Source organism: Haliotis rufescens, unplaced genomic scaffold (assembly GCF_023055435.1).
Source record: "Haliotis rufescens isolate VD_foot unplaced genomic scaffold, xgHalRufe1.0.p SCAF_8, whole genome shotgun sequence".
Lineage (NCBI taxonomy): Eukaryota > Metazoa > Mollusca > Gastropoda > Lepetellida > Haliotidae > Haliotis > Haliotis rufescens.
The window spans coordinates 6,537,970-6,553,719 of NW_025964372.1; the positions used below are offsets into that span (position 1 = coordinate 6,537,970).

At 39.1% G+C, this 15,750-nt stretch overlaps 1 protein-coding gene across 4 annotated transcripts in view; it reads left to right on the forward strand.

The window, feature by feature from the left end:
* The window catches only part of LOC124148987 (serine/threonine-protein kinase N2-like), an 89,068-nt gene that overhangs the window by 38,840 nt on the left and 34,478 nt on the right, over positions 1-15,750 (forward strand). For 3 of the 4 annotated variants that reach the window (XM_046520311.2, XM_046520309.2, XM_046520310.2), the window contains exon 2: positions 14,642-14,951. In XM_046520311.2, the coding sequence (XP_046376267.1) occupies positions 14,642-14,951 (310 nt within the window). Of the gene's footprint in view, positions 1-1,524; positions 3,226-3,514; positions 3,589-14,641; positions 14,952-15,750 lie in introns of those variants that run through there. The other variant, XM_046520308.2, reaches the window with a different exon arrangement.

Genomic DNA, 15,750 nt, shown 5'->3' on the forward strand with positions numbered 1-15,750 from the left:
TCGCAGACTTGGTTGATGCATGCCATCGTATCCCAATTGTGTGATCGATGCTCATGGTATCGATCACTGGATTGTCTGGTCCAGACTTGATTATTTACAGACCGCTGTCATATAGCTGGAATAGTGCTGAGTGATGTGTTAAACAACAAACAAACAACACAAAACACGGCTGAATATTGTTGAGCAAAAGCAGCAAGAGAGTCAGTGACCTTGATGATATGAATATTTAACGCCAGGGCCTCCATGTGGAACACCTTCATCAGGACAATGATGCCCCATGGTACTGCATGACCCTTGACAATAAACAACCTCCTGACCATGTCAAGATGTACTGGGGACTCACAAGAATTAATGACTGTTTGTTCACTTTCAGGCCATGATCATGAACTGTGTCAAGTAAGTGGAGTGAGATAGGTGATTTTTGTGATAGATATTTGTGAGGTTTAAACAATGCCCTGTGTGATTGTACACATCATAAAATTTGTAATAGATAATGCCCTATCTATGTTCTGGAAGAAAGTGCTGTACACACTGAGAACAGTAGGAGTGTAGGTAGGACTAAAATAGATCACTGGTCCTTATATTGCCTGTTTATTTTGCTGGGAGCTGTAGCTGAAACTAATGTAGAAACTGGTATATTTTTGTGTGCCTCTGTTTACCAGCGTAGGAACTTGTGATTGGGCTGGTATCAATTAACCTAGATTAGTAATCATGTTGGACCATCAGGGCTGGACAGACTCGGGGCTAGTAGTGTTTGGAAAGAAGAATTTATGTCTATGATTTATTTCATTCTCATGTTGGTGTTTCGGTGACTTACAGTGATTGAAATCATATTAAGTACTCCTTGTCTCCTATATGTGGTTGGAGAGAAACTTTCAAGTCTACTTATTTGTGTGATATCTGGCTTTAGAATCCAAAATAGATTTACAAGATTCAGGCTTTGGACCAGCAGATGTGTCAGAAATTTGATATTGGACACTTTTCTCAATGATGTCTTATTGAAACTTCGATCAAAATTGAATTTGTTTCAGTGGGATATTTATTTATTTTTTGAGAATATGAATTATGTCAATCTGTACTTTCTTGAAAAGGAGAGAATTGAATTAACTTGTAGATGAACTTATTTAACCAATGTTTGATGTTTAAGAAGTAGGAGAATTTTGTGATTGTAATTATGACTAGGATGAATTCTTGCATCATATTTATGGTTCCAGTTTGTTGGCATAGGTTCCACCAGACCATACAAGGCAGTATCAGGCGTCACCGTTTGTTTGCATCTTTTTTACTTTGAACTAGATCTTTTGCCATATGTGTATTATTTGCTGTATTATTTACAAAATTTGTTTGTGTTCTCGTGATTATTACCATAAGCTATAAGCGCCTTGGAGAGCTCTGCCTACATAGTTTTGAGAACCAGTGTTAAGATTTAACTCGAGTGGAATAAATATAGGTCACTGACCTGGTTGCCAACATTGGGTCTGAATCACGGGAAGTACGTAAATCTGTGCAGTTGGGAGCATATTGTGGGAGATTGATTTTGCAGATACGTGGTAGAAAACACTTTCAGGTAGCTGCCATGACACTTGTCCCGCGAGGTCTGCTTCCCAGAATGTGTTCATGTCCCTCAGAGACTGGTTGCTCTTACTGCAGGGTGCTGGCGTAGATGTACAGTTTTCTCAATGTTGTCTTCAACTTTCACATGGAGTGAAAAACCAAGTCCAGTGAACAGGCTTAAACACTGATTTGACTTCCCGTGGCAGATAAGCCGCTGTGCCTAGACTTTCATAATGGGAGCACTGTGGAGTGAAAGAGACGCCTTGATGTTTTCATGCTTAATACTGTGTTAATAGAGTTTTAGATATACGTTGCTATTTATGAGCCTGTATCGTGCCTGCTTGTATACAGAATAGGCTGACTGGACAAATGTGGTGCCCCGTGTTATGTACCGTTAGATAATGGCTAAGACTGTGTACTGTTATAACACTGCCTTTTGATGTGCATGTGTGAGAGCTACGTGTATGCTGGAGGATGCTTCCTTCAGCAGCCGTGAATGTGAGCAAATTTACACCTGTATTTGTACAGCTCGGCCTGACCCAACCTTTGTCAGTCAGTCAAGAGAGGAGGGGGCAGACGGTTACAAGCAGACGGCAGGGAAAAAAGCAGACGGCACCCCAAAAAACTGCTGCATTTTGACAACATTTGGATGTTTTGATTGTTGTGCTCTGTGACGATGTCTTGGAAGTGATTTGGGAACCATATAGATAACTCCCAGTGTGTTTTGGGTCTTTATTTACTTGGTTATTGGGATATCCGTGTGCATATTTGCCAAGAGAAGTGACACTTGGCTTACAGATACTGTGACCGTTTTCTTCAGTAGGATATATTTTTTCCCAATGAACATTCAACATATTGTGGAGACTTTTTTGTCGCTGAGTGTTTGGGGATTATATTTCAACGATGTTCAAGAAGTTGACGTGACTGACAATTTAGACATTGTTTACATGCTTATTCATGAGCTGTGTTTTACCAGATGAGCGTTTGTTCAAAAAGTCTGGTTCATGATGAGAAAAATACTTACAAACTGCAGTTCGTTGTGTTAGTTAATGTATTGACGTCTGCTGATATATGTGCGCCTATTGTGTCAGAACCGATCTGTTGACAAAGTGAATCCGGGTATTCATCCATATGTTTACCAAAGGGGATAGTGTCATCAGTTTCATTGAATGTTGTAGGGTGTCCAGACATTTTGTTTCCCTTTTTAGACCACGTGTAACAATCATATTTTATCTACACTGGTTGTAAAGATTACGGAACAAAGACACAAAAACTGTGGCCACTGTGGTATCAGCAGTCCTTTATCTGAAATGTGGCGTATTCGGCTGAATGTGAAAACTCTCCAAGATTCATGTGATTGCGAAATGAATATTATTCATTTTTGATGGATCTATACAGTACTCTCTGTGCTCGTGAATTTTCTGCATTCCCACATTGCTATGTTTTCATTGTTTGCCTTTGGTGGATTCCTAACTGATGAAATGGATGTTACTGCCCTTAATAATGGATATACGTCAGAGGTTGCTCACTGATGATGCGTGATGATTCGGTGATGCCTACACGGGTTTAACATGGATTTGAGTGGTACAACTATAGTCAGGAGAAAGTAGCAGGATAAATATATCATGATGGATAGCGATCCAATACCCGTTACCTTAATTAGCATGAAACGTGAGTATGATTAATATGAACACTCCTGTTCAGACATTCATCCTTCAAGTCAAGGAGGACAGAATGGGTTGCTAGCTAACCCTGTTGTAATTGTGCTTATGTGCTCTTAAAATCTTGTTATAATTTGTAGATGACTGTCTGAAATGTGAAATCGCGACGTGATTAACAGATTATTCTTAATCATTCGTTTATAAAAAAAATACGAAAATTTCATTCTTGATAATAAGCCAAATAGGTTGATTGTGCAATAGAAGTAAATCTTGTTATAAAAGCCATTGTTTTCCATCAGCTCTCAGCGACAAGCCTGTCGAGAAAGACATGACAAGAGAGAAAGAAATTGTCAATACAAACGTAACAAAGAAGGTAAGATATGGGAGATTTATGAAACTATTCAAGTCATATGTCAAAATGCTGTTGATACTCAAGGTTGATGAATATATATGTTTTTAGATTTGATAGAAAGAATATTAACCAGTGTGTGGTGGATTTATACTTATTTGTCTTCTGTAATCATGGTAATGGGTGATATATATGGCACCAGATCAAACAAACGAAGATTTTCTGTGTGAAAGTTTTCTGCCATGCAAAGAAAACTGAAAGTATATTTTCAATTATGAATTAATTTAGTTGTGCATACATTGAAGAAAATGTTGTTTTTAATCAGATGTTGCATAGATCCATCAATCATACTTGACAAAATGTAGAGAGTTCACGCTTCCTTTGGAGACTGATCTGTTTTGAATTGACTCTTGTTAAATGTTAACTTGTCAGGAAGTATTGACTTGAGGAATGTTTATACTCCCGTTGCTGGGATGAATCAATGGTGAATCTTACTGGCTTTGTCTATGGTGTTGGGATTCCAAGGATTGCCGTCTGATGAGCAACGTCAGAAAGACACATGGTTGTCATTGTAGTAGGTACTAAGATGGTTTATGGCCAATTACTGGGGCCAGAGCTGGTCTACACTGGTTACTGAGTCATGTTTGGAAGAGCTGACTTACTTGCATACATCTTGTCATTGTGTCTTTGTAAGAATGTGTGAAACCCAAACACTCCCTGTCTCCGGACAGGGTTTCAGGGATTTTCTTGTAAGAATGGTGGTGTGAAACCCAAACACTCCCCATCTCCGGACAGGGTTTCAGGGATTTTCTTGTAAGAATGGTGGTGTGAAACCCAAACACTCCCCATCTCCGGACAGGGTTTCAGTGATTTCATTGTAAGAATGCTGGTGTGTGAAACCCAAACACTCCCCATCTCCGGACATGGTTTCAGTGATTTCATTGTAAGAATGGTGGTGTGTGAAACCCAAACACTCCCCATATCCGGACAGGGTTTCAGTGATTTCATTGTAAGAATGCTGGTGGGTGAAACCCAACACTCCCTGTCTCAGGACAGGGTTTCAGTGATTTCATTGTAAGAATGCTGGTGGGTGAAACCCAACACTCCCTGTCTCAGGACAGGGTTTCAGTGATTTCATTGTAAGAATGCTGGTGGGTGAAACCCAACACTCCCTGTCTCAGGACAGGATTTTCGTGATTTCATTGTAAGAATGCTGTGTGTGATAACATAACGGTAACACTCCCTGTCTCCAGACAGGGTTTCAGTGATTTCATTGTAAGAATGCTGTGTGTGATAACATAACGGTAACACTCCCTGTCTCCGGACAGGGTTTCAGTGATTACATTCTAAGAATGCTGTGTGTGATAACATAACGGTAACACTCCCTGTCTCCAGACAGGGTTTCAGTGATTACATTGTAAGAATGTGTGAAACCCATTCATTCCCAGTGTGCACCGTGTTTCAGCGATATCATTTGAATGATCCAGTGATAACATGAGCTATATTACCTCATGGGACCCTATCCCAGACTTGCTGCTGTGTGTGCCCCTTGGTGTGTCAGCAACACTGTCATCCTGTCTTTCTCCTTGTAAACAACCAGGGCACGTGTCTGTGGCCGTCTCTCTCACATCACAAGCTGTCAGACTACAATGAAACAGAAATACTATAAAAAACAGTAAAACAACCAAACCCTCTGACTTGTGACTGTCTACAAGACAAGAATATATTGGTACTACTAATAATATCTTCTGGAAAGAAAGCTCTCATTGGCCAGTATTTGAGAAGATTTATCTGGGTTGACTATGCCTAGCTTCAGAACAATCCCCATGTAAATGGCATTGTGCTTTCCTTGATGGTTATGAAAACACTGATGTTTATTCTGTGTGGTCGTCTGAATGTGGGACTGCATGCTCCTCATACCACCCCTCCAGCCCGACTGGTGGAGCCTCGGTACACAGGGTGGCCTTTACCTATGGCTAGTCCCAAGACTTGCAGAGCCAATCGTGACCAGCTAATCTTATCTTAACAGATAAACTAACCTAAAAAAAACCTTGGTAAACTAACCTGTGTGGCCGAGGTGTTTGGTTAATCTGGCCACAATGGCTGGCTTTATTGGCATTGTTGGTCAATGGGCAGGTTGAAAACGGCTTTTTTTCGATTCTTTCTTCTGTTTGTTGTTTCGGTCAGTCCCTTGGAGTGTAAACATTAGATAAATAATGCCCGTGGTGTTGTGTTGGGCATTATTATCTCTACAGTCTGTTGTAACTCCCATATTTTAGTGCAGAATTCCATTGTAAGTGATATGATATTGCAGTGCAGGAAAATGTGCAATTGTTTTATAATTAATTTGTATTGGGTTGAGGAAAGGTTTGCTTGCTGTTCAAATATTTGGAAGTCAAGTTACTGGAGTGTTATTAGCGTAATGCTGTAACTGTGTGCGCTTGGAAAACATTTAGATAGCACAGAATTAGTGTGACCTTCAAGCTGATAAAAGTGCACTGTTGGCACTTTTTTACAGCAGCTAATGATGATGATGGGTGATAACGAGTTGAAACAACCAGGGATTGCTACTGATGGCAACTTTTTCACTATGTATCAAAGATTTGGGAAATATGGGTAGAGATTTAGGATGGGAATATTACCTCGGTATGCTGTGCTGTGCTTTATTACTGTTATCTTGCAGTAAATGCTCACAAAAATAACAAATCCTTGAACCCTGTAAGCAGATTAATTGTTTTAGTGAAGTTATGAAAGGACCAGTGATATGTTTGAATCTTGAGTTTGTCCATATTTTACCAATTATCAGACTGCATTTTCTCAATAACTTTGTTGTGCAGAATTGTGTCCCTTAACCTATGTTCAGGGGTTCGAATCCTTGATTCACATTGAGTATGTTCCCAGCATCATAGTTTCCCAGGCCAGGTTTCACCAACATCTGAGACCTGCATCGCAGTAATTTGGACTTTCCTCCCACATCAATCTGACAAGCCGTGATATAACTGAAATACTGTTCAAGGCAGTGGTAAACCAACCAACTCAATCACTCAATAAATTGTACTTAGATACAAGCCTTGATATTTGTAAGGAAAACTAGGAGTATTTAAGTGACACTTCCACCATTGAAACACTTTTCACCTTGTTTTTAATACTAGAAGCGTGAGTGAAGCTAAGCACTCCCATCCCAAGAACTCCAACCATGCTTGAATCCAACAAGTGTAGGCTCCTTGTAAGATAACGGGCTGGTTGTATTAATACATAACGGTTCTGTGTGTATCTGGGAGTATGGCGAGATGGGTGTGTCTATGTTTGGCTTCCCAGAATCCATAGGAGTCTTTATCTTGGAGACTTGGCTTACAGTAGGAACACAGAGAATAAGAGTCATAAAAAAATCTGCTTGTGTCCTTAGTTGGTCCTTAACTTGTCTATAACATGTCTGTAGCTACATTACTGACTTGTTTATGTTGAAAGCTGAGATAGACTTAAAGTTCTTTGTTCCTGCGATAATATTTATTTCTGTCTCATAACAAGGATTTGATTGAAAGGTTATTAATGGGTTGGTAAAGACTCCTGAAGGTGAACTAACCTTATCGGTATTACTTGAGGTTAAGACTTTACATTCATGTATATAATGGTCATGTTTTCTGAATCCAGAGCCAAGTAATTTGTATGTGGGGATCGTAAACTTAGCTAATGGCTGAAGTTGTGTTTTGGTGTAGATTTAAAAAAAATATATACCAAATGTGTAAGTTGGACTGAAAGTTGGACTGAAATACTCAGTTATTGATCAGTAGTTATCTGACCTTTTTCATTGTCAGTTAATTGGATACTTAGTTAACTTCAAGGGAGAAGAAATTAGAATAAACATATTATTGTTTCTTGGGACAAATGGCTTTTGCACATTTCCATGGTTGTATCAACTTTTCACAGGCCATTCCTCTGAATATACCAAATTTGGACAAAACCTTCAGGGCATTCAGATCAGTCAATGTCCAAGAAAATGAACTGATTTGAACCCCTGAACATTTTGTCAGCTTATCTTGTTAGAACAGAAGAGATATGGACTGTGAAGTCCAAAAGACATTTCATCATGTGTCTATGCATACATGTTCAAAACATACGACGACATCCTTTCAGTTTATACATGTAAATATTAGGGATGCTACGATTCACTCGCGTATTCGGTGAATCGATCCGTATCCATTCATGAATTATATTTGTTATTTGTGGCCACTAGAATCAAATATTTATAATATGCAATCATGTGCATTTACATAAAAATGTCCATAAGGACATATTATATGCACAGATTTCTTCAAAAGACAACACTCTTATACTATTTAATTTGACAGTATTGTGGTCACTGGTCATTGTCGCATTTGAGCAGATACTAGCACCTGGATAAGTGCAGTATAGAAATTTATGATATATTAATAATTAACAAACCATGTAAAATATTGTGTTGTTATTGCTTCATTGAACATAACAAACAATACATCAACTGCTGACTTGTTATTGTATTCGTGAATTAATATTTGTGTTCGTTTCCCAATATTCGTGATACGAATTGTATTCGCCTCATAGTGTATTCGTTGCAGCCCTAGTAAATATGTTGTTTTGTTTTTTTTTGTTTAATGTTGCACTCAGCAATATTCCAGCTATATGATGGCGCTCTGTAAATAATCAAGTCTGGACCAGACAATCCACTGATTGACATCATGAACATCATCCACGCAATTGGGATACGATGACATGCATCAACCAAGTCAGTGAGTCTGACCACCCGATTCCGTACTAATAATCTGTGCTGGTTGTAGTGGTCACCGAAGGGAACAGGTGGTCAGACTCGTGACCTGGTTGATTTGATGTCACCTTGCCCAACAGCGTGGGTTGTTGCTCATCATATCAGTCACTAGTTCATCTGGTTCAGTCTTGTTTGTGTACAGGCTGCAGTCACATAGGTTCATATTGCTGAGTGTGGTGTTCAAAAACAAACAAATGTGGTGTGAGAAACAAAGATTTGAATTGTAAGACCTGCTTGGAAGTTGTACTTTTGAATTGTAAGACTTGGTTTTACAGTTGATTGGTATAAACAGCCTTTTTTTAATATGCATCTGATATTGATAATTGACTGGTGAAGTCACATTTTTTTCACTGGAAAATTCTGTGACATGAATTGAACTTGCAACCTCACATCATGTGTAGTATTGTAACCCACTGAGCCCAACGGAACAAGTGATGAAAGGGTGTTCAATCTTACATGTCATCACTTCAGTTGTCTGCATGCTGCACATGGTCTTTCTCTTGCCTGGTGTCATCAAATTTGTTTTTCACAACTACTACACTATTGTCTCACTACAAGGTATCCTGATTTTTTTCTTATTCTCTCAGGTATTTCTTGCATTTAGAAGATTCATAAATTAGTTATGTAACGCTTCCTCGGTTTTGGTTGAAAATGTAAAACCGTGAGGCTATGGGCTTTTCCCTTGCTCGATGTTTTAAGTGTCAAACCAGAACCGAGGAGGAGTGTTTTACCCATGACTTCTTACATTTGGAAAACCCAGGTATCTGTCTACGTAGTGAAGCTTGCCAGTGTTGACCCAGCCCGGTACTTTAACTATACATCTACTTCAGTAGTATCATTGAGTACTTGGGTGGAGCTAGTGAGTGAGATAGACGCTTGTGTTGTAGCACAATATGTTGTGTCGTGGTTTGTTTGATGACAGTATGTTGTGTCATGTTCGTGATCTCAGCAGGCTGATTAAATGGTCAGGTGAACACGGTCGCCCTCACACCTGGTGATAAGTGTGACAGGTATGTGTGCTTTCTCTGTGTGGGCGGGCGGTGGGTGAGGAGAGGAGATCATATGACTGGCTTATTTGGAGGGATGAGGGACGAAAAAAGTATATTTTTACCATTTCACAGCCCATAATAGAGATGAAAGTCCAATGCTTGTCATATATTGTGGTTTAAAGAAGTGGAAAAAATAAGTCTGTAATGTTTTTGTTTGTTTGTTTGTATGAATGCAAAGTATGATGTTCACCACTAAATAATTGCAGAATGATTGGTCAAAATGGATGAAATAAGTTTAACTTATATGGCTCACATAGCTACATGTTCAGATAACATCTTGGGGACCTAACAATAATATCTGAATGCTTTTGTTTTCTTTCTTTTTTTTTTGCTCACCTAACAACCTTGATCGTCTTAAAAAATATCTGTAAACCAGGAAACAAAAAAGATCTAGCATTGTTTTTGTAGCTCATGTAACAGTATGGTATTAGTTCTCTTTCTGAGATAAAAACACAAAACAGCGAAAGACGCAGGTAAATAAACAGAGAAAGACGCAGATTTTTGCTGGACGCACAAATGTGTGTCCAGTACCACAAATATTGAGCTTGGACGCAGAAAAAGAATATACTGCATCCGAAGGAAGCACAATAATATTTACTGTACCTACACTATAGGACATCAAGAGCTTGATGGGTGTCTGTCATTTCACCCATCAATCAAGACCGCTGTCCACATTGATTCGTTCCAGGCTCTAAAGTATTTATCTAAATGTGCAGTACACTACATCATTTCATTACTTTACAGGACCCTCATATTGCCAGCAAGGACCCTTCAGAATTAATTATTGGGGGTCCTCAGGGCCCCACTTTTGTAAGTCAAGGTAAAACCCTGTATACAATACTCCAACTTTTGGAAGTTGCGGTAAAGCCCTGCAGATGAAATGAAAGGGCAGTCATGTTTTACTGAACGTTATTATCAAAACATGTATAAGAAAAGAGGCTCAAGTAAAAACACTTATCTCCAGGCCATTTTTGAAAACACCAGCAATAACAAAATTTTCCCGCCTGTTTATATACAGACCCTGAAACAAATATTCCAATACAGAACATGCAAGTCTATAATAGTTGGCAAGTCTTGATTTCTGCAGTTTCAGAAAGTGAAAAAGTCTCAAGCCTTCTTTTTATATATTTTCTTAAGAGAACTTAACAAGTGTTTTTTTTCTGCAAGATATTTTCATTTCAGAGACTAGATGTTAGTCTAGCTATTTTCTTAAGTTTCACTGTCTAAAAAACTCCATGTAAACATGGTTCTGAGATCATGCAGATTGCTAATGGAGTTGATCTGCCAATGGAGTAGGCTATGTTTTAACTTCAATGCATTTCTCCCAGGTTAGTTCATTTCCTTTTACATGTTTGATGTTTGTGAGAAGGATGTTTTTTTACAGAATCAAGACGAGCATCATGGTAAATTTTCTACCATGACCTTGACACAATTCTTTGTGTCATGTCTAAGGGCGTAATTACAGCCAAAAACATTTGAACATGCTCGTGCAGTTAAATTCTGATAAAAAAGTGTCTCAAGAGGGCTATGTTCAAATTTGTTTTGCTTTCTGGTGGAAGAATTAGGAAGGTCGTGAAAAAGTTTCTTTGCCAGGGCTGCAACAAGTTGATTATTTGTTTTTCAGATATTATTTTTCAAATGTGATATATAGTTTTGATTTTTGAAACAATAAGTTATTGTTTCTTCTTCTGTAAAACAATGTTAAAATATCCTTATTTTGGCGCATGTTTATAAGTTTGTAAATGAAAACTGATTGAAAACAGAAGATTAGATGTTATTGTGCAGAGTTGCGTCCCTTGGGCACGCCAGAAACCTGATTGTGGGTTGGAATCCCGGTTTGCCCAGATTATGTTTCTAGGTTTGTCAACACCATACCCGTGCTCGTGCGTTTTACCAAAGTAGTAACTGTCTGAGACCTGCATCACTTCGGCCAATCCTCCCACATTAAGCTGACACGCTGCGATATAACTGTAATACTGTTAAAAGCGGCGTTAAACACTCACTCACTCACTCACTCACTCACTCACTCACTAACTCACTTCGGCTTTCAAGGACTGTGTTTGTTGGAATCCCAGATTCGCCCTCATTATAAATGAATTTCTTGGTTTGTCTGTACATGGGTTTCATGCAAGTTGTAAATGTGTAAGGCCTTCATCACATCTGACTTGTACCACATCAAGCTGACTTGCCATCATGTAACTGAAATACTGGTCATAGATACAGTAAACCTGCTTGTGTTTCACAGAACAGCTTTGACCAGTCACCGTCTCAAAGGTATCAGTGATAAACAATGCAATGTATAGTGCCTTGGACAAGGAACATGTCTCTCTTCTTGTTCTTTCTCAACAAGCAGTAAGTTGTTATTTTACGCTAAAAAGTATGTCAGGTTTTTTATGTTGAGCCTTCATGATAAGATATTGACCAATTTCACATTTACAATAGTGTTTTATTGCACGAGTCGGTAACACCCGTCAGGACCCTCATTAAAGCTTTCTTTCATGTGAGCCTTTGTGGTGATTTTATTATGGCCTGAAACTTGTTTTACCCACAAAACTCCAAATGCAGAGACTCATTGGGCTTCTCATGTTTGCGTCGGAAGTGTTTTATGTATGCAAGTATTTGTAAAGAAACAATAAGGAGAGACTTTTGTGACATCTACATGTCTGCCTGACTGTTTCCCTCCAGTGATTTTGATGAAGGTGTCAAGGTAATGTGGAAATTTGTTCATGGACGTTATTTCAGCATTTCAAGTAAAATAGTTCCAGAAACACAGATAAATATTTGTTGTGCCTGAATCATCACTCTCTGATTTTGCAATTAGTGGGAACCTCATTTTTGAAGCCTCACTTGTGAGGTATACACAGGTTGTTGTTGGGGCTCCATGGGGACGTTGGTTGCTAATTGCGTCAGTGTTTATCTGTTTCCCTCCCATGTGTCTAGCCAATGTCTGGCCTGCTTGTCCTGAGGTCATAGGGGTCATGTTGCTGGCTGGACCGACAGCCATGGTGTAGATAATTGTACATGTGTTTGTGTGTTGGTGGGCGAGGGGTGTTATCACAGTACTGTTGACTCAATGAGTACTACAGCACTTGAAACCTCTATGTACTTTTTATTTCAATCTGACACCTTTGGAAAACTGGAGAGCAGAATGTTGGTGGTTCAATCATCTGGCTGCATCATACCAAAAAGACTTTAAAGATGGAACTTGCTCAGTCTGTGCCAAGAACTTTTTGGCCTACAGCCCCGAACTTGGATTTGGGCATTTTTTTCAGTAGATTTTAAGTGAAGCATATATACTAGCATAAACCACTTATCTCACTTAATCGGAAGACGTTTCAGATTAGTGGCTGAGGTTGCAGACTGCTTGTTGTTACACTGCCTGGCGCTTGGCATAAAGGGTAGAAAACAAGGACTGGCTGGCTTGGAGTCAATATACTCTGAGTGGGGTATTCATGTTGAACTGCCACATGGTATCTCAGTGGGCTAGCACAATGCTAGCACAATAAGACTGGCATAAGTCTGTACAAGCTGCCACACACACACACACACGTGTGTGTGCATATTGCGTGAGCGGAATCATTATGAACATGGCATTAAACCCAATTTCACCTCATCTCACATGTTAGAATCTGTATGAATATGCAATGTTCAAATTCAGAACATTCCTGGGGTACTAGAGGTTTACTGCTCTAGTATTTGAAACTAGTGACATTAAGTCTTCAGTTTTAACACCAGGGTTAAAATGACCCTTTGACTTTCATACCAAGGTGATTATGTTTTGCAGTGTAGTTCAATACAGCACTACTTATACAGATATACCGCTGTCAGGGATGTTGAAATCAAAAACTATTTCCCTGTGAAAGTCAGCCATCAAAACCTACTTGTGTGGCTTCTTGAACATTTGAGTTTGTGTATCGCAATTTATGCCAGTTTGTGTTAAATCTGGTTTGGGATGAAGGTACCATTTGCTTTGGTATCATAAAGTCAACAATTATACCCGCCCAAACGATGTTTTGCAAGGGATATATAATGGGCTCCACTTGTCTATCACTTTTTGTTTCCGGAGCATTGGTAATAAACTGTTCAATATTACTTCATGACACTTTGTACACATCAGGCAAGTGCAGAACTGGTGCCTCAGCGAAGGAAGGCAGCGTTAGAAATTGTCACTAGTCCTGTAGTCCTTGTCAAACTGCACAATGGTTAAGGTATCATAATGACTAGAAGAAATTGGCCATTTTTTAGGATTTTGCTATATGTCAGCATCATAAGGACCAGTAGAGTAAAACTGTCAGTTTCCACCGCTGGAAGGTGTGTTTTTTTTGGGTTTTTTGTTGTTTGTATTTTTGGTGTGATTTAAACATATTTTTATTCCATGAATCTGGATTGGTAGACAAGCAAAAAAAAGGCTATGTCAATACCTCTCCAGTACAAGTTATATTCATGAAGGCATTATACCAAACAATACCTGAAGATAAACTAAATACGTGGACAACAGTTTGGTGTAAAGAATGGAATAATTAATTCATACCCAGGATTTAGTCTCACGTTGGTTTAAACAGGAAGTTTTAGTTTTCAAGTTTTAGGGGCGAGCAGTATGAGCAGTAAAAGATCTGTGGATTCGGAAACTGAGAAGGCTATTTTGAATTTCAAGGAAAAGGGAGGGGGCAACTTTTGTGAATATTATCTAGGTCATGATGAAAGAACATTCACTGAGTTTGAAGACTGATCAAGTACATTTCTTTTGGGCATACTTGAGTTCCAAAGGGCACACTTATCATATATATATAATGTGAGAGTGCCTTGTGGCACGACTCCTGAAGTTCATGTACTATTAAATTTGATGAACTTCCAGTCTGTTTGATTTCCGCTCGCATAGGCATCTGTACATCTTAGGCGGGCAGTGTTCAAAATTAACGTAGGGCTTGGGGCCTTTGAGGGTTGTTCCTATCGTTTTTGAATCTAGTGACCCCCTAAATACACACTTTTAACATAAGGGTTTTGATCCTTGCTTAATTTCCACTAGACAGGATGTTTGTTTCTACTTTGTGGTTCGTATGTCAGTGTAGGTTTAGTTCACTTATTTGTAGTGAGCCTCGGTGAATAGGTTGTGTGTTGACATTTCAAATACTATGGCGTTTTGAAAAGAACATCATTTAAGAAACATTTTGATGCAGTTTGTGACACAAGGAGAGCTTGTTCTTGATGTTGAATGTCTTGTCTACAGGGAGGTGCCATGCGTAACTCACAGGGCGACATTGGGATCCGGTACGGCCTGGAACCCGATGTCTCCAACACCGACATGAAGCAGAAGATGGAGGATGTCCGGGAGAACCTCAAGAAGGAGATCCGCAAGGAAATGAAGATAAAAGAAGGAGCGGAAAAGTTGAAGGAAGTGTCCACAGACAAACGGAGTCTGTCCAACGTCAACAGTATTGTGAAGAAGGCCAACAGCAAGCTGCAGGTGCTGCAGAAGGAACTGCAAGATGTCAACGCTCATCTGATGATGATCAACACAGGATACGATACTCCTGCAGGTAAGATCTTGTAACTTGTAATAATCAAGAGCATCTGTTCTGTACATGTGCACCAGAGATGAAGGGGCGGTCAGGTAGCCTAGTGGTTAAAGCGTTCTCTCACCACGCCGAAGGCCCTTGTTCGATTCCCGACATGGGTACAATCTATGAAGCTCATTTCTGGTGTACCCCGCTGTGATATTGCTGGAATATTGTTAAAAGCGGCGTAAAATCATACTCACTCACACTCACTCAGGAGATGAGTATAAAACACAATTTTTTCATAATTTTTGGACACCAACATAAGGTGAATGTATTATACACGAGAACCAAATGTTATCCTTTTTTTTCCCCAGCCAAGTGCATGGCCAAACAGTGGAATGGTATGGCCGAAAATTACCATAATTAAATCCACTGATGTTTAAGCAAAAATCAAAACACTTACAGTATATGACCGTAAACAAACCCGATTTTGAAGATCGGGAAAAAAAGTCTGTACAAGAGGGTCGGCCTATGAAAAGGTTACACTTTAGTTAAACTATTTTTCTGTTGGTAAAAAAAACTACATTGTTTCGCTTCAGGTGAACGACCAATAGATCAAAGATTTGGTCAATGAAAATGTGAAGTTTTACCTTACCTGACGCTACACCTATCGCACTGTGTAGCCTCAGGTAATTATAAAAACATTGCATTTAATCAGAAATGCTCATTTTGTGATGAAACATCACTAGACATGATTTACCATATCAATTGTATTTCTTGATATGCTAGTGATTTAGTTAAACAAACAAACAAACCCAATAATCATGATAATACGAAA